Source organism: Bison bison, unplaced genomic scaffold (assembly GCF_000754665.1).
Source record: "Bison bison bison isolate TAMUID 2011002044 unplaced genomic scaffold, Bison_UMD1.0 scf7180017864118, whole genome shotgun sequence".
Classification (NCBI taxonomy): domain Eukaryota; kingdom Metazoa; phylum Chordata; class Mammalia; order Artiodactyla; family Bovidae; genus Bison; species Bison bison.
The window spans coordinates 1345843-1366364 of NW_011494690.1; the positions used below are offsets into that span (position 1 = coordinate 1345843).

Consider the following 20522-nt stretch of genomic DNA (forward strand, 5'->3'; position numbering starts at 1 on the left):
TGGGTTGGGAAGATCCCCTGGAGAAAGGAATGGCTGAATGGCTACCCACTCCAGTATTCTGGCCTAGAGAATTCCACGGACAGAGGAACCTGGCAGGCGACCCACAAAGAGTCAGACTCGACTGAGCGACTTTCACTTTCAGCATATTATTCTAGGGTTTTTTATTTTTCATTTAACATTAGGAACATCATTTCATGTAGGTAAATATATGTTTTCCTCATCCTTGTGAACAACGGCATAGCATTCCATTGTAGTAAGTGATCATATTTGATTTAGCTACCTCCTACTGACTTACACTGCTTTCCATTCTTACAGTCCCAAACAAGGCTGTGGTGAACTTCCCTTGTACACAAAGTACCAATATGTCCTGGGGTATTTCTGCCAGTGTGCCTGTAGGGTACATGATAGTTGGCTCCAAGAGGAGGCATTTTTCAAATGTTGATAAATGATTGACTTACCCTCAAAGGTTATGACAATTTGTACTCCTGCTGGTAGGGTCAGAAAGTTAGTTTTCCCTACTCTAGCCAACATGGAATATTATGAATCTTTTTCATCTTCTTCAATCCAAGGGGTAAAAATGTATTTCACTTATATTTAATTGCTTTAACTTGCACTTCTCAAATTATGACTAAGAACAATTAATTTTCTTATGCATTTGTATTTCTTTGGAAATTACCAACCTGTCATTTGTATATTTTTCTCCCAGCTTGTGGTTCCTGTTTTCAAAATTTATACATTAGGAAATTAGCTTTTTGTCAAAAATGATGAAAAAATTTTGCTCAGTTTGTCTTTTGACTTTCCTTTTGATTACAAGACCATTTTTCATTTTCATATGGTCAAATTCGTGTCTCTTAGATTCTATGTCATGCTGAGGAAACCTCTCCACTTCTGGTTTCTTTCATTTGTTTTATGATTTCATATATTTTAATATTTAAATCTTCATTTTACCTGGAATGAATTTTAGCAGAATAATTAAGATATAGCCCCAATGTCATTTTGTTCCAAAATGCTGGAGAGTCACATTGTAAATCAACTATACTCCGATAAAATTTTTTAAAAAATGCTAGTGAGAAGTCCCACCATCTTTTACTTAATTTGTTCCCCTACTGAGTTAAAATGCTACCTTGCTGCAAAATTCTCAGGTGTACTAGGCTGTGTTTCTGGACCCTATAGTTCTGCCAAGACTATGTCTGTGCCTGACTCACGCAATTTTGATTAAATGTATTAAATTACATATCAGTTAAATACATTAAATTATATATTATTATAATACCTTTTAAATATAATACTATATTGAAACATATATTTTAATATATATACCTTTTAAATTTGGAAAATTTAAGTACTGAGTACATGAGGAAGAAAAGTTAGTGAAGGAATTTCTATGTCCTAGGCAAGTTCTAAGGATTAACTCTGCTCCTCTTTTTCATCCAGCAACCTATCAAACGAGTTTTTCCTCAAGAAAAGAACAAAATGTGATATTTCCAGTCAGACAATAACAATTCTGGATATCCACAGAATAGAGATTAGTGTGCTCAGCAATCGGCAATGTAAGGTTATGGGAGGGAGAGGCAGCAAAAATGTTAGAGATACTGACCTCAACGCTTCATGAGCAACTTTAGCTCATGACATGACGCCATGAACTGTAGCCCACCAGGCTCCTCTGTCCATGGGATTCTCTGGGCAAGAATACTGGAGCCGGTTGCCATGCCCTCCTCCAGGGGATCTTCCCAACCCAGGGGTCGAAGACCCAGGTCTCCCGCATTATACAGGTGGGTTATTTACCATCTGAGCCACCAGGGAAACCCACACTTTGGAAAAGCAGGACTGGACTAGGAGTTGAGACCTAGGTCAGGGCTGCCGTAGTTACGACTTATGTGCCCGGGGTACGGCACAGGTGCTAAGGGTGGAGGTAGCTGACCAAGGAGGGTGACATAAAGTCCCTCTATTTCCTTTCACAAAGCTTAGGCATCTGGAGTCCTAGATTTGGGTTAACACACAGGTTGGGCATGCGATGGTGTATATAAAGGACATAAGATCTGAAGACAATTATATTGGGAAAAGGGCATATAAAAGAAGGTGAGGAAATAATACAGCATAGAGCATCTTTCTCAGCCTGAGTCTTTTTGTTTTTGTTTTTCTTTTTTGAGATGTCTTGTGTTATATAAACCTAGGGCAATAAATGGGCACCAAAATTTCTTATAATTTGGATATATTTCTCTTTTTTTAAGTCACTAAATACAAAGAAAAAGAAACAAAATTTAAGCATACGGTTCTTCAGATCACCTTTTTTGAAGTGACCACTTTTCTCTACGCAGATTTATTCAGCAGTTACCCATCTGTTTCACTAATGCGCATCACTGATTGTTCTTCTCACAGGGGCACCTGATTCAATCACAGCTTGTTTACCTGGAGCCTAGCCACGGCAGCCACCCCAGTGCAGGATTTTCTGCAGCCTTAGCTTTGGTGGAGGTGCCTGCTGCAATGGTGCTAAATTGGTCTCAGCTGCTGCTCCTGCCTGAGACACTGTCTTAGAGATTATTTTATTTCAGACCCTTCATCATACAGATAAGGAAACTGAGGTCTGCTTCTAACAGCCTACTGCTGCCGCTGCTGCTAAATCGCTTCAGTCGTGTCCGACTTGTGCGACCCCATAGACGGCAGCCCACCAGGCTCCGCCATCCCTGGGATTCTCCAGGCAAGAACACTGGAGTGGGTTGCCATTTCCTTCTCCAATTCCGTGGTGAGTAGAGAGGGGCTATTCTCTATTGTGGTCCACAGGCTTCTCATTGCAGTGGCTTCTCTCGTGGAGCACTCTAGAGTGGCTCTAGAGTGTGCAGGCTTCAGCAGCTGTGGCACATGGCCTCAGTAGTTGTGGCTCGTGGGCTCCAGAGCACAGGCTCAGTAGCTGTGGCACATGGGCTTAGTTTTTCCGTGGCAAGTGGGCTCTTCTTGGACTAGGGATCGAACCCGTGTCTCCTGCATTGTCAGACAGATTCTTTACCACTGAGCCACTAGGGAAACCCCCACATGCATTCTTAAAAGGTACTCTAAATTTTCAGGATTTCAGCTCATTTACTAGGTATAAAGTTTCTAGATTTAGCAAAGAAAAATACAGGACACGTGGTTAAATTTGAATTTCATAAAATAACAATTTTTCAGTATGAGTACATCCCAAATATTTCATGGGACACACTTGTATTAAAAACTCTTGTTTATCTGAAATTCCAATTTAACTATATTTTATCTGGCAACCCTAACTAAGTAGTATTAAATATCTTAAGAGGAACTAGAAACAGTATCTGGGACATTATTTCAGATGAGGGGTTTCACAATGGCCTAAACCAACATAGAAAGTTAAACCTGCTTTGGAACAAGGTATCCACTTCTGTCTTAGCTCTCCTGGAAACATTTACCAGGAGTCCTCTTAACTTCTTCCTGATACTAGTCTATTTGATACACATCCCTGAACCATCACTCCTTTTTACTCCCTTCCTATTTCCCTCTTGCTTGTCTTCCTACTCTCCACCCCTTCATGATCTTCTCTTAATTGCCTAGCAGCTGGACACACATCAGGATACAAGGAGTGAGCTTCCTGAGCGGGTACGGCCACATGTGCACATTCCTGAGGACTCACTCCACATCTCTGCACAGGAAAGCTGTTTTGATGATGCAGCCCTCTGGGGAGGGTGAGACTGAAAGGGTGCCTGTCTCCTGGTGGGGCTCCCCTGCTCCCCTGGCAACAAGCCTCAGGAGGAGTCTAGGAATAGATTAACCTACCTCTAATTAATTAATTCAAATTAAATTTGAATTTCAACTAGACAATGAATAATTTTTAGTACAAGTATGTTTCAAGAAATATTTGGGATGTACTCATATAGCACTGAAACAGCCCATGTGTCCTGGAGCCAAATAAAGGAGAGGAGAGCTATTCATGGGTCTTCCGTGGCTTTCCAAGCTTAGGTGATAGTTTCGGGTGGGGTCTAGACCAGGGATTTTCCCAGAAATGCAGAGGACACTCCCCCCCTGCCCTTCCCATCACCCCACAGAGGGGATGCTTGGAGCACTAGTCTTCTTGTTCGCTCTTTCTGGTCCATTCCAGGGTTCTTTATTCCAACTACATTGTGTCTAGACCTTTCAGATTTCCTGAATCCCATGGCAGACACATCTCTGCAGCCAAAGGGACAGGGCACGACATCATGCTGAGAACAGAGAGTTGTTGCTTGCAGGCAGGAGCCAGCTGAAGCCGGTAGAGCAACTCCAGAGACTCTGTAGGCTGAGGCTGGGAAAAGAGGTCTTCAGTGTACAGGAGGGGGTGTCTCCAGGGAAAAGCAGCTTGCTTTGGCTGCCGGGACCCCAAGAAGTGCTGCAGCAGAGCTGAGACTGTGATCACACTGTGGGTGTGGCCTGCCACTCTAAACCAGGCTGTCTTCGAGAATCCCAACTCCTTTAAATAGGCTCTATGGTCAGCACCAGACAGGAGGAGCCTGGGATTGCTGCCTGGCTCTGACAGCCTCCAACCCAGGGCAGGGAGGCTGTTTCTGGGTGTGGCTACTCTGCTTTTTTTCCATAGTCCCAGTAAGAGGCAACAGCAAGACTGGAGCAGGACTGCGCCAAGGTTCCTACTAACAGGCAAGGATGACAAAGGCCGACAAAGCTGTTGTCAACACCTCTGCCAGTCTCCTCTCTCTTTCCTCCGGTGCCTGACCAGCCCAGGGCTGGCTCTTTCTGTCCCAGGCTGCCCCACTAGACATTGTTTAATTATTAAAACGTTCTCCCACTCACCCTCCACAGGCCAGAAGCTGTCCTAATTACCAGGAAGCCAGAATATCAAATTAAACTTTTTCACAGAACTTTGTCAACTCCCTCATTATGGTACTCCTCCCTTTCACATGTACCCTGTGAGTTAACTCACCTGGTTGTCGATCTTGATCTCAATCAACGTGTCATTTTCCTTCAGTGCTTCTACAAGAGCCAGGATCCCAGCACCAGTGATGAAATTGGATTCTATGTTTAGACTTTTCAAGGTCTTGTTTACTTTTAGCATATCTGCAAAGGCCTTATGATGTGAAAAAGAAATAACCTTTAGGGTTTCTAAAGATTTATTTACCAAACTTCTCGCCACCACATTAAATATTTTTTTTACAGTACTTAAAGAAAACCTTAGTTAAATCATACCTTCAAGTAACAAAGATAATAATTTAAAAATGCAATAAAAATAGTTCGGTTCAGCAGCTCAGATTTATAAATTCCACATACTTGCAAAATTAAAAAAAAAAGATTGTTGTTGTTTAGTTGCTAAGTTGTGTCCAACTATTTTTGACCCCATGGACTGTAGCCCTCCATGTTCCTCTGTCCATGGAATTCTCCAGGCAAGAATACTGGAGAGGGTTGCCATGCCCTTCTCCAGGGGATCTTCCCGATTCAGGGATCAAACCTACATCTCTTAAGTCTCCTGCACTGGCAAATGGGTTCTGTGCCGCCTGGGAAGCCCCAATTAGGGTGTCTCACTACAAACAGGAACAGGTGGATCAGCGAGAGCAGGTGGAGGGCACACCAGCTCTTCCTGAAGCTTCCCTGAAAAAGAGCAACTGCCTGTACAGCCATCAGTGAGAAATCTCCCAGGAAGAGGCTCGGTGAGGGTGCTGGGTCCCAAGAGTAAAGCAGTGCAGAAATGGAGGCACCCCCAGATCTTCCACCAGATACAGAGTGGGAGAAGGGACAGGAGAGATGGCAATGCCCAGGATGGAAATACACTGAACCATGTCCCTCCCAGAGGGAAGCCCTCCCAACTTGAGCAGTTGCCGAGGACTCCCCGGTTGCCTGCTAGCTTCTCATACACACACTACAGAGAAGGCGGCTCATCAACTCATCTGCCTGCTTACAAAAGCACTCACTCATTCGTTCATTTATTCACTCATTCACTTGGAAAAGATTATGTGTCAGGCTTCTGCTTTGTGCTAGCTGTAGAGAAAACAAAATTCCTGTTTTAGGGAGCTTATATTTCAGCAGGAGAGGCGGAGTCAATAATTACTAAATAAAATGTATGGCCTGCCAGATGGTAACAAATGGAGAAATCTAAAGGGGCTTCCCTTTTAAGGGATAGGTCTTTTGGTGAACCAGATCTACATAACTGCAGCGGAAATAGTCCCAGTTTACACAAATCAATTTTGTTCTGTATTTGGAACTATGAACAGGCAAACAATGACTGCTAGACCTAACAGGAAAACCAACATCAGGAGAGAAAAGTTGAGTTCACGAAACAGGTCAGCATGCTATGCAGGGAACACAGAATATTCAGAGAACAGAAATATGTAAAACTTCTAAATGTTATCAATTCTCTCCACCTTGCCCTACTTCAAAATAAGACAGAAAGAAAATAGAGAAAGAAAAAATACTGTGATCTGCTCACAGAGAAACAAGAATCAGACTGCCATTAGTCACTAGACTTTAAGGCCCATAGAACAGAGGCTTTAATATATTTATACAGCCAGATAATTATAAATGCTAGTGATAAGTTCTAATTTTTTTTTTTGGTGTCAATCTATACACCTAACTGAATATAATGAGACAAAGTATATAAAGCTCAAAGGTGTGAAACAATAGAATAACTACAATTTAGAGCTAGAAAAGGAAGATGAAGTAGAAAGAAGAGAGAGTAAAGAGTTGCCCAATATTTTCTAATGGAGAATCAAAAACTGTCTGAGATAATAAATCAAAAATAAAAGTGCATATGTATTAGTGCATTTCTACCTGGTTGCACACTAGAATGACCTGGACGCTTTAGAAAAATATACCAGTGCTTGGGCCCCACCAGATGAATTAAATCAGAATCTCAGACTGTGGCCTAGACAGCTGCTTTGTTTTGCTTTTTATTATTGTAGTTGATTTTTTTTTATTATTGTAGTTTATTATTGTAGTTGACTGCATTTTTCAAAAGCTCTTCAGTGACTAATGTTCAGCCAGGATTCAAAATCACTTTAATTGAAATCATATAGACAACAACAAAAGGGATGGAAAACAAACTGCTAACAGTGATTGCTCTCGGGAGAAGAACAAGGAACTGCTGAACTCTGTTTTTATGACAGAAAGGACAAGAAGAAGGAAGAGAAGGATTTCAACTTGGGACAAGAACAGGTTTTCCAACCTTGAGACTATCGACATCTGAGGCTGGATAATTCTTTGTTGTGGGAGGTATCCTGTGTCTTGTGGGAGGTTTAGCAGCCTCTGAGACCCACAAAATGTCAACAGTACCCTCCCAGTCATGACAACCAAAAATATCTCCAGACACTGCCAAATGTTCCCTGGAGGGCAGAATCATCCTGAGTTGAGAGCCACTGGACTAGAAGAATAATCCTGTGTATTAGTCAAGCACTTGTTTGAACTACAAGGAAAGCTCAAGGGTTTGCATTGATGTTAGTGTACACCATGTAAATTAAAGTGTATTTATTCAGTGCTAGGTCTTTAATTAGAAGTAAATGTACACATTTTAATTAGAGCCCCAAAAAGGAATGTATCAGGTCTTTCCTTATGGATTCTCCAAGCTTTGGGATTTACTTCTGCTATTAGAATAACAAAATGTCAGAGCAATTAGGCCTTTATAAAAAACTTGCAGGACCTACTGGCAAGTAGCCACGATCTTGCCAATTTCTTTTAAACTGGAGAAAACACTTTTCTTATACCGAACAAAACAGGGAAGAGAGACCCAGCCAAACACAAGCCTGGGCTCCAGGCCCAGGTTCACTGCAGTTCAGCAAATATTTGAGCATCTATTACATGTGCTGGGGATAATAACGTTAGTGAAACCAAGACTAGATTTCTTAAAGGTTATATAAATAGTGTAGAAATACATTTTTAAAGAGAAGGTTTGCTTTCTGTACTTCACAGTGTTGTGAGGAAATTGCAGTTTCCTGCTCTGTCCAAATCTGTACCCTCGCAGGCGGTAGCCACAGGACTCACGTGGCTATGGAGGCCTTGAAAAGTGCCTCTTATGAACTGAGATGTGTGTAAATATTAAAATGCATGGGATTTCAAAGATGTAGTATGGAAAAAATACTGCAAAAGACCTCATTACATACACATTTTGAAATGATGGTATTTTGGATATGGTGGTTTAAATAAAATATATTATTAAATTTAATTCCACCCATTTTTTTTAATGTGGTTACTGGAAAATTTAAAGGTCCATGTGTAGCTTACATTTGTGGTTCTCATTTTATTTTTATTTGATAGTGCTGTCCTAAACTTCTGATTTTTATGTGGCATCCCTATTAATAACAGCATTAAAAAATAACATATTTGGACCTTTTCTCTACATTGGCATTCACTAGTGTGGCAAGTTTAACACTCCCTGCTATAGGAGTGATTATATGGAAATACTTGGAGCATGGTAAACTGAATTTGACTACAGATCACTTAAATTTGCTTCCTGGCTTGGTCACAAGCTGGGTAATCTTAGTTAAGACACTCAAACTCTGAGCCTCAGTTGCCACATCTGTAAAATGGGGATAATGTCATCTCACATCCACATATTTTGTCTGTATTCACTATAATCCCACAAGTATTTTGTAGAGTCTGTTTCTGAACCTTACATAGAAAAGAGTCTCCAAGCTCTTGCTTTAATGCTGATTTGTAATTCTCAACACTGAGTTGTTCAGCCATAATCACAGTCTGAATATCTCTGCTGCCTGTGGGATAATCAACCAATCTTCAACCTATAGAACAGTTGTTTCCTGACGATAGCATAGCTGAAAGGGGAACCATCTGGGGTCAGCAGGTGAGGGCTGGACCTTGTGAAGCCATCCAGGTATAAGGCTGAAAGAGGCTTTTCTTTTCATTCTAAAGGATAACAGTTATTCCTTGCAGTTGTATGGTGTGCTTGTCACAAGGCATACATGCAATACATAGTTGTTGGATTGAAAACTAGATCAAGCAGATTATTATATTTGATATAATAATATATATCTTAATATATTATTAATACATTTGGGCCTATATTATATTTTATATAATAATATATAATATAAATATATTATAATGTGTGTTAATGTATATTATTAACATATTGGGCTATGTAATGGATATATATATTATATTAGTCCATTTAGCAAGGTATCTATTTGACCTAGAGTAGAAATTAGATTATTTACTAGTGCTGACAGTAAACTATGAACTAGTTGTATCCCTGCCATTTTACTGTAAATATTATATTAAACATAAATTATAAATCATTTATTTATCCCTTTAGTTATTTACATACGAAATGCACTGTGAATGTTTTTGCTTAACTGAAAACAAATCTAGTAAAGGGCAGAGATTACACACAAAATCATACACAGATAAGAACCCCTAAATTGTTAACTTTACCTCGCCAATGATCTAGTTCTGTTCTTTTTCTATTTCAATGATAGGCTTCAAATTCAAAACTGCTTTCAACCTACAAATTTAGACATGTAATAATTGCTGGTGAAAACATTGTTCTGTAGCTTAGCCCCTTTCTTACATGAGTGCTTACTTCACATTTGCTGTCGTCATCATGGAAATACTGCCTATTGCTCAGAGGTTAGAGGGCACATCCATTCATTCATTTAACAAGTATTTTTCAATACTTGTTTTTCAACATCTACTCTGTACCAGCACCATGGTGGGTAGCATTACTTTCTTGCTGTCCCTTTTTAATGCTATTTTAAATCTTCCAAAAGACATGTTACTTTAAATCAAATCATCAAGTCGAGAAACTTTTATTTTTCAAGTGCTGAGCATCAGATCCTGTAGAACCATTGATGTGGCCTAATGCTCAGGCTTCTGACAACTGGCATAGTTTAGCAAACATTACAACAGTGAGGTAATGTATTTAAATATAGCATAGCTGGGTGGTTAGGTATTTTGATTGTGGAACCAGGACCCGGTGATGAATCCTGGCTCTGTCCTTTGCTGATTGGGTTACTTTGGAAAAGTTACTTAACCTTTCTGAGCCTCACACTGCTCATTTGTTAGAGTAGGAACTAATAACAGTTCACACCTCATTGTGTGTACTGAGGATTCAGTGAGATGACCAAGCAAACGACAGGGATCAGAGCTGGCAGTTACTAATTGCTCAAGAAATGTGAGCTATTAATAGGAGGAATAACAGTAGTATTAATGTAATAACAGTAGTAGTATTTACTTGGGCTCAGCTCAGGGGTTTCCTTATTTACCTGAATCAACTAAGGCGCATAGAAGGAATAGACCTTTTTGTTTTTTTTTTCATCTTCTGGTTAACAATATCAAACAAAAATGTTTTAAGATTTGGTTGTTTAAAATATTTTTGAGACATATGAATCCACTTAAAAGATTAAAATGAAATATATGTTAACATTTTTTCTATGTGCTGAAGGCTTCCTATAGGCTTTCATGGAGGAGGGGTCTCATATCCATTTATTGTGATGGAATGCTACTGCAGGTGCAAACGTTTCAGAAAATTTGTACTAAGAATAGAACAAAATCTAAATATTTATTTAGCTAGATGCCTAATCTAATATCTTTCTCCTAATATTGTAGTGTTAACAAAATTCTAGTGAATTCAAAGTGCCTGACTTGTGGGTTCTTGTTTTACCATCTCATTATAACTAATTTTGTTTATTAATTATACAGAAAATACATTGACCAGATCTGAACATTGTTAATTGATAAAACAAATTACAAATAGCTTCTACTGAATTAAATATCTGAGGGCTGTATTTCTAGGGATTCTACTCACAATTGCCACAGGGTCATTGCTGCGGGTTGCGGCCAGACTGAACTTTTTCACGTGAGTGTTGGTCTCCAGAGCCTTTGCAAATTCCTTCAGGGTTGGAATTGGAATGTTCTGTGAGAAAGACACAGATTGTTGATGAATCCTTCTATAGCACCTTCACCCTAAGCTCAGGACCCACAGCTTTTACATACAGCAGTTCCCCGACCTACGCATGAGTTTCGTTCTGAGAGCACATTCCTAGGTCCAATGTGTATGTAACTCCAACAAAGTTAGCCTAGGTACCCAACTAACACAATCAGCTAGATAATACTGTGTAACAGGTGTATAATACTTTTTCACACAAATAATACATATATAAAAAACAAACAGAAAAAACAAATGTTTTTAATCTTACAGTACAGTACCTTGAAAAGTACAATAGTACAGTACAACAGCTGACACACAGGGGCTGGCAAGTGTGTGTGCATCTTTGAAAGTTCACAATTTGAAGGTTCGTATTTTGGTGACTTAGATGTACCTTAGATTTTATCCTCTCTAAAAGACATCGATCGTCCATCTCTAGCAACCAACCTATCCAGAGCCAATAGCACCACTTAGTGTCCAATAAGGGAATCTAACAGTGTGACACTCGGGCATCACTTCTGTTTATCCTCCGAATTATGCACACACCACCCTTCCCTCTTTTTCTCTTTCATTCTCTATATTCTAGCCAGACTAGAATTAAACTAGCTCTAACTCATCTTTCAAGACCCAGCAGAAATATCACCTCCTTTGTTTATTGATTCTCTTAGGCAGAATCAACTTCCCTTACCTGCAATTCTGCAGAATTTGGGGGCTTACCACATCACGTTATAATTATCCGCCTAGTGTTTTGCTCCTAATTTAAGTTCTTCAGAATCGAGACTGAATGAATCTTATTCCCCCTTCCATAGCACTTAGCACAGTACTGAGCACCGGAGAGGCAGGCAGTACGGGGCACAGCTAGAGGCTACCATGAGTTCATGGAGCACTACAGGCCAGCTCTGTGACTGGGGACACTGGAGTCTTTTAAAGTCCCACTAAGGATTAAATGAGATAATGAATTTCAAGTATTTAGCAACGTATATGTCACATAGCTAGTAGTCAATAAAAATTAGTTGATGTTATTAAATGCTAGAAATTGGCCTAATAAGAAGGAACACAAAAGGTGTCAGCTAGTGTTTTCTCTTTCCCTCATTCTTTCTCTCTCTCCCTCTCACACACAACACAATTTCTCCTCCCTTTCAGAGTGCTAAGACATTGTCAAAGCAGAAGTGACTTCAGAGAATAGGCTATAAAAGACATTGTGGCTTTCAGTTTACTCTCTCTTTTTCTCTTGGGTCATTTGCTCTGGGGGAAGCAAGTTGTCATGACGTGAAGATATGTTGGCGGCCCTATTAAGAGGTCCATGTGCTGAGGAACTGAGGCTCCTGCCAACAGTCACATGAGTGCACCCTCTTGCAAATGGAGCCCCAAGCCCTGGTCAAGCCTTGAGACGACTGCAGCTCTGGCTGACAGCTTTACTACAGCCTCATCTGAGACCCTGAGCCACAGCTACCCAGCCATGTCACTCTCAGATTCCTGACACTCAGAAATTATGTGAAATAATAAACTGTTTGTCGTTTTAAGCCTCTAAGTTTTTGGGTAATTTGTTCCTCAGTAGTAGATAACTAATAACAGTTGTTTAACACAAGTACTGTAATTCTTTTCAAAGAATTCTAGAAATAATTCTCTTTTTTTAAACCTACTTAATTTATTTAAAACATTTATTATCATTTTTTAACTTTTTATTTTATATATTAGAGAATAGCCAATTAACAATGTTGTGATAGCTTCAGGTGGACATCAAAGGGACTTAGCAATACATACACGTGTATTCATTCTCCCCCAAACTCCCTTCCCATCCAGGATGCCACATAGCATTGAGCAAATAAATCCACTCCTCTGAATAGGATATTTTGCCTCAAAATCAGCGACTATAAAGGATTTAGAACATGTGTAAAGGCAGGCAGTCATCTCCAGTAAGTTTTCTGACTGAACGATAAATCAAGTGACTGACAGCAATCATAATGAAATACCTTAATGTTGTTGAGGTTGACTTCTTGCAAGCTGGGGTCATTGGCTTTCATCTGCTGTAGACTTACTTCCACATTTGTGGGATTGGGTGGTTCCTCAAATACTGGCTTGACCTTTTCACCTTTGACCACATCTAAGACACAAGTTTAAATTTTAAAAATAAAATGTAAGGTCTCTCCCATAAAAATCAGAGACAACTTCTCCCCAAATGACCTTGTTTTCATATGTGGTGATTCCAATAATATTCTAATATCAGTGACAGCAAGCTTATTCTCAACTCAGCAAGCAGAGGAATGGTGTGGCTCTGAGTTACAGCCTTCCAGGTTAGTGTTTTCAGCTGCAATGAGAAGTCTCAGTGGTTGATGCTCCATGGAGCCAAAAGTGCAGGAGGCTCTACAGCAAACTCAAACTCCTAAAAGAATATCCACAGGTAGTTATAGCTGCTCCATACGGACCTCTTTCAAACTATAATAACCAAACCAAAGAATCTAAGATGCACAAAAATGAGTTCCTTTATTTCCTAAACCTTAATTCTCCCCTGGCCCATCCTCTGATTTCCATCTTGGAGCTCTAATTTTGAGGATGGTATAGGAAGAGAAAGGAATAGAAAAGAAAAGTGGAAGAATTCTCAAAAGCAGTTAACAGAAAATGTTTGCAATGTATGTAACACACAAAGGGTTCATATCTCAATATACACAGAGCTTCTACAAGGCAGTAAGATAACCCAGTGGAAAATGAACAGCTAATGATCAGAGGAATCTCTATCAGTCAACCAAAAAAATATAAAAAGTAATTAAATTCCGAGAAATTTAAAAATAAGATACCGTTTGATTTGCCAAAAAATGTAAAAAGATAATATTCACAGTCAGCAACAACGTGGATGAAAAAGCATTTTCATATATTGTTAGTGGGAAGGAGAGATATTCCATGTACAGAAATATTCAGTGTTGTCAAGATATCAGTTTTTCCCAAATGCAATGCAATCCCAATCAAAATCTCAGAAATTTAGTTTGCAGATATTAAAAAATGATTATAAAGTTTATATAAAGAGGAAAACTACACAGAATAGCCAGAACAATATTGAAAGAGAAAAACAAATCCAGCAATTCAACCTAAAGAAGACTTAAAGCTATAGGAAGAAAGATAGTGATATTGGTGAAAATATGCAAATATATCAGTGGAACAGAATAGAGAGCCCACAAATAGACCCACATAAATAAAATCAATTGATCTTTGACAAAGCAGCAAAGGTAAAATAGTGGAGAAAAAAGTAGCCTTTTCAACAAATGTTGCTGGAACAACTGGACATCAACATGAAGGAAAAATAACAGAATCTAGATACAGACCTTATGGGCTTCTCAGGTGCTGCTAGTGGTAAAGAACCCACCTGCCAATGCAGATGTAAGAGCTGGTTCAATCCACGGGGTGGGAAGATCCCTTGGAGGAGGGCATGACAACCCACTCCAGTATTCTTGCTGGAGAATTCCATGGACAGAGAAGCCTGGCAGGCTACCTACCATCCATAGGGTTGCAAAGAGTTGGACACGACTGAAGTGACTTAGTACGCACACACAGACTTTACACTCTTCACAAAAATTAACTCAAAACAGATCATAGACCTAGATTTAAATGAAAAACTACAGAACTCCTAGGAGATAACATAGGATAAAATCTAGATGACCTTGGGTTTGAAGATGAAGTTTTAGATACAGCCCTAAAGGCCTAATCCTTAAAAGGAAGAATTGATAAACTGACATGCATTCAAATTAAACATTTATACTCTGCAGAAAATACTCTCAAGAGCAATGGGGAGAAAAAGCACAGACTGGGAGAAAATATTTGCAAAAGACACATCTGATAGACTCACAGATATAGAGAAAAAACTAGTGGTTACCAGTGGGGAGAAGGAGAAGGCGAGGGACACTATATTGGTATAGTGAAAAAAAGGGTTGTTATGGGATTATTTGAAATCATGTGTGTGAATACATCAAGGCTGTATATTGTCTCCCTGTTTATTTAACTTATATGCAGAGTACATCATGTGGAATGAATGCCGGGCTGGATGAAGCACAAGCTGGAATCAAGAATGCCAGCAGAAACATCAATAACCTCAGATATGCAGATGATACCACCCTTATGGCAGAAAGTGAAGAGGAACTAAAGAGAGGAACTAAAGAGCCTCTTGATGAAAGTGAAAGAGGAGAGTGGAAAAGCTGGCTTAAAACTCAACATTCAAAAAACCAAGATCATGGCATCTGGTCTCATCACTTCATGGCAAATAGATGGGGAAACAATGGAAACAGTGACAGACTTTATTTTGGGGGGCTCTAAAATCACTGCAGATGGTGACTGAAGCCATGAAATTAAAAGATGCTTGCTCTTCGGAAGAAAAGCTATGACCAACCTAGACAGCATATTAAAAAGCAGAGACATTATTTTGCTGACAAAGGTCTATCTAGTCAAAGCTATGGTTTTTCCAGTAGTCGTATGGATGTGAGAGTTGGACTATAAAGAAAGCTGAGTGCCAAAGAATTGATGCTTTTGAACTGTGGTGTTGGAGAAGACTTGAGAGTCCCTTGGGCTGCAAGATCAAACCAGTCATCCTAAAGGAAATCAATCCTGAATATTCATTGGAAGGACTGATGCTCAAGCTGAAGTTTCAATACTTTGACCACCTGATGCAAAGAAGTTACTCATTGGGAAAGACCCTGATGCTGGGAAAGATTGAAGACAGGAGGAGAAGGGGATGACAGAGGATGAGATGGTTGGATGGCATCACTGACTCAATGGACATGAGTTTGAGCAAGCTCTGGGAGTTGGTGATTGACAGGGAAGCCTGGCGTGCTGCAGTCCATGGGCTTGCAAAGAGTTGGATGTGACTGAGTGACTGAACTGAACTGTGTGAAACTTTTGCAATTTGTAAAATATTATATAATTTAAAAAATCTTTGATTCCTTAAAAAAAATCAGAAAAAAGATACATATGATAAAGCACTTATCCAATATATACAAGAACTCTTAAAACTCAATGATAAGGAAACAACATGATTTTAAAAATAAGCCAAAAATGTTAAGAGATATCTCACCAAAGAAGATATACAAATGAAAAATAGGCATATGAAAAGATGCTCCACATCATATGTTATTAGGGAAATGCAAATTAAAATAGTGACACACCACTACATACCTATTAGAATGACCAAAATCCGGAACATTGACAAAACCAAATGCTGGTGAGGATGCGGAACAACAGAAATTCTCATTCATTGCTCATGGAATTCAAAACCAAACATCTTACCATAAGATTCAGCAATCATGCTCCTTTATGTTTATCCAAAGGAGTTTAAAATTTATGTCCAAAATCTGAACACAGATATTTGTAGCAGCTTTACTCTTAATTTATAAAATTTGGAAGCAACTAAGATGTCCTTCAGTAGGTGATCTGATAAACTGTGGTATATCCAAATAATGGAACATTATTCAGTGTTAAAAAGAAATGATCTATCACTGCCACATGATTTAGCAATTCCACTCCTGGGCATATGTCTAAAATAAGCAAAAACACTAATTTGAAAAGACACATGCATCCCCATGTTCACAGAAGTATTATTTACAATTGCCAAGATATGGGAGCAGCCTAAACATATATCAACAGATGAATGATAATATATACACATATGTACAAACAAATATGGGCTACTACTCAACCATGATAAAGAATGAAATTTTACCACTTTACAACAACATGGATTAACTTGGAAGGTAGTATGCTAAGTGAAATAAGTCAGACAGAGAAAGACAACTACTTTAAGATGTCACTTATATGTGAATCTTAAAAGAACAAATTAGTGAATATAACAAAAAGGAAGTAAACTCACATATACAGAGAACAAACTGGTGGTTACCAGTGGGGAGAGGAAAGAGGGGAGGAGCAAGACAGAGAATTAAGAATTCTCTTAATTAGAGAATTATTTTAATAGAGAATTAAGAAGTACGAATTCTTATGAATAAAATGAACTATGGGATATATTATATAACATAGGGAATATAGCCAACTCCATGATAATATATAATAACTATTAATGGAGCATAACCTTTAAAAACTGAATCACTATGCTGTATACCCATAACTTATATAATATTGTACATCAACTGTTACTGTTACAATAAAAAAAAAGAAAGGCTCTATCAAATCTTGAAAAGACACAGAGGAACCTTAAATGCATATCACTAAGTGAAAGAAACCAGTCTGAATAGGCTACATACTATATGATTCCAAATATATGACATTCTGGAAAAGGCATAATGATGGAGAGAGTTAAAAGATCAGCAGTTGCCAGAGGTTAGTGGGGAAGGAAAGATGAACAGGCAGAGCACAGAGAAGTTTCAGGACAGTGACACCACTCTGCCTGATACTGTAGTGGTGGAAACCTGTCATTGTGCATTTATGCAAACCCACAGAATATACAAACCCAGCAGAGAGCCCTGTTGTAAACTTTGGGCTCAGAGTGATAATGATGTGTCAGTGTAGGTTCATTAAGTGTAACCTACAATGGTTCATTAAATGCACCACTCTGTGCAGGATATAGCTAAGTGGAGAGGCTGTGCATATGGAACGGCATATCTCGGTACCTTTCTCTCAATTTTGCAGTTAACACAAAACTGCTCTAAAAAAATAGTATTTTAAAAAGTTAATGATATGTGTGTATGTGTATGTATAACAGCCCAGTAGGCTATGCATCAGACTTTTTTTTTCATAACAAACATGTTGTCAGAATGTTACATTTTGGTATTGAGATTAAAAGGATGAATATTTTTCATTTGTATGCATAAGAAACCAGAAGGAAAATAAAAGGAATATTGCTCACTGTCTGGGTAAATTACCCAGTATAAATGGTGGTTGACAGACACATTGCTGAGACTAGAAAGCATTGCCAAAGTCACCATTAGAGAGAATAAACTATAATTTTATTAAGAAAAGCTGTGATCTTCTGTGAGGTTTCCTAACAGCTGTATCACACTGTACTGAAATTATTTGATTATTGATCCGTCCCTCCCACAGATAGATAAGTTCCTTTGGGCAGGCACCATCTCTTTTACCTTTGTACCTAAGCCTAGAATGTTCCTGACAGTAAATATTTAGTAAATGACTGATGAATGAGTAAGGGAGAGAGGCTAATGAAGGGTACATTTCTCCAGAAAATGGTGACAAAGAAGAGAGTGGTCTGGAATGTTCTGTGGCAAATCCACACCAGTGTGTCTTTCATGCTTTCTGGGGGAAGTAGGTACTCAAATTCTAATGACAAACATCCATTATTGAGACAAAGAGGCAATCGAACAGAGAAGGAAATTTATCTAAAATACTACAGGAAATCAACTCTGAATATTCTTTGGAAGAACTGATGCTAAAGCTGAAGCTCCGATACTTTGACCACCTGATACGAAGAGCTGACTCATTGGAAAAGACCCTGATGCGGGGAAAGATTGAGGGCAAGAAGAAAAGAGGGCAACGGAGGATGAAATGATTGGATGACATTGCTGACTCAATGGACATGAGTTTGAGCAAACTCTGGAAGACAGGGAAGCCTGGCATGCTGCAGTCCAAGGAGTTGCAAAGAGTCAGACATGACTTGGCCACTGAACAACAGCAACAATCACAAACATCCATAATTAAGACAAAAAGACGTTTCTCGAATAGAGAAGGAAAACTTAGCTAAAATACTATAGCTAATTAAAGCGTCATTATGACATAAAACTCTCCTTTCTGTGCTAAGCAAACCTTTTTATCTGTCATTTCCTCCTTTGACTGAACCTATCAGGAGAGAATTTGCCTGCAATGCAGAAGATCATGGTTCGATTCCTGGGTTGGGAAGATCCCCTGCAGAAGGGATAGGCTACCCACTCCAGTATTCTTGGGCTTCCCTTGTGGCTCAGCTGGTAAAGAATCCGCCTGCAATGTGGGAGACCTGGGTTCGATCTCTGGGTTGGGAAGATTCCCTGGAGAAGGGAAAGGCTACCTACTCTAGTATTCTGGCCTAGAGAATTCCATGGACTATATAGTCCATGGGGTTGCAAAGAGTCAGACACGACTGAGTGACTTTCACTTTCACCAGGAGTGTGTTCTGGGCAACACACTCTGATCGGTACTAGTCACACTGCCAGACAGGGCTCCCAGTGCTGGCCACTTATTCTGATCTGATTACTCACAGCCCAGTGATCCTTGGTGAACTGACAAAATCCACCTTCAAAGCCTAAAAGAATTCCAGACTCCCCAGGGGCCCAGTCAACAAGCCTCTCTCCTATCAGCAATACCCAGAGGCTCCCAGGTTTCATAAAACCACATATTTCATGTCAACTTACTTCTCACAGGCCCTTTGCCACCTTTTGTGTTGGTTGTTTCTTCATCAAACTTGGGATTGTTGAGCAAATTGTGTACTCCAAGAACAGCTGAAAAGCAAAAATAATCTGTGAATAAAACTTAAGTTTGAGAAAGCTTGTTAAGATATCCACATTGTTAATTTTCCCTTTGCAGAACAATTCTTCATACCATAAAGATAAGTCTCTTGACCTCACTTGTCTTGCAAAGTGTGTGACACATGTATAGTATTAAATAAGCTTTTTTTTTAATCCCTCCTCCTAAGATCACTAGCATTCTTTACATCTTTCTACATCTATATATCTGGAGTCGTGTAGGATCTGAGGGACAACGGTCTAGTGAAAGTGAAATCAGCAAATGAAAATCTGCTTAGATCTCCTAGTTAAGTAGATTCATCCCTATGTTTTCTCATCTGTAAAATTTGAACGTGGGACTGAGTCTAATGATATTTTAAGCTCTAAAATTATATAGACTAGTATGTAGTAGTTTTTCTGGAGACAAAGGGCTGAAAGATCATGGTCCTCTTTCAGTGTAAGCCTCCCCATTGCTTTCATCTCTCAGTACCGAAAAGAGTGGTTCTTTTCCCTTCTAGAGCATCCCAGGGTGGGAAATAAGAGATGTCGGCAATAAAAGGTCCGGTAAGCAGGCTGAGATTTTGAGTCTCCTGTACTACACAGAACTCACACCAGAGGGCAGTACAGTATGCAGGAGACAGCACCGGCAATAACTGAACACGGAGCAGGCACTAACTGCCACTGCCCACCCAGCTTTCCCTTCCTTAACGAACTCCAGGTGAGAAATTCCAGGAGGCCTACTGGGGGAGGATCCCAGAATAATCTGCCAATGGTGGCAGGGGCCCACCTCTGAGTTCCTCATCCGCTGTATACTATACTCTAGAAGGACTGCCCATATAGCCAACAAAGGGTAAATGTTCAGAGCCAGCGAGTGTAGGGGTTTAGAGGAGCAGTCAGGAGCAGTCAGCCTGAGTTTAAATCCTGACTCTGTTATGTACTATCTGTATGGCTTGAGAAGTCATTAAATGCCGCTAAGCCTCAGTTTCCCCATCTGTAAAACAGGGATAATCATTACACTTTACCTATTACAAGGGTTAAATGACTTCCTATGTGTTACGCACTGTTCTAAGTGCTTTACAAATTCTTGTTAAATAAATAAGAATTTGTCACTGTGTTTTTGGCCTTGTCTAGGGAGAATAAACACAGGATTCTGAGACCATCCAACAAGCATATCTTGCTTTGGCCCCATATTCACTATGCAACTTATGATTATAATTTCACTCCCCTTGTCAAGTTTTACTTTT

The 20522-nt window shown here is 39.4% G+C and overlaps 1 protein-coding gene across 2 annotated transcripts in view; it reads right to left on the reverse strand.

The window, feature by feature from the left end:
• Positions 1 to 20522, reverse strand: part of TMOD2 (tropomodulin 2 (neuronal)) — a 38494-nt gene that overhangs the window by 11241 nt on the left and 6731 nt on the right. For both annotated transcript variants that reach the window (XM_010839484.1, XM_010839483.1), the window contains 4 exons: positions 19189 to 19275; positions 12832 to 12962; positions 10739 to 10846; positions 4916 to 5059 (listed from right to left, as the gene is read on the reverse strand). In XM_010839484.1, coding sequence (XP_010837786.1) covers positions 4916 to 5059; positions 10739 to 10846; positions 12832 to 12962; positions 19189 to 19275 — 470 coding nt within the window. The remainder of the gene's footprint in view (positions 1 to 4915; positions 5060 to 10738; positions 10847 to 12831; positions 12963 to 19188; positions 19276 to 20522) is intronic.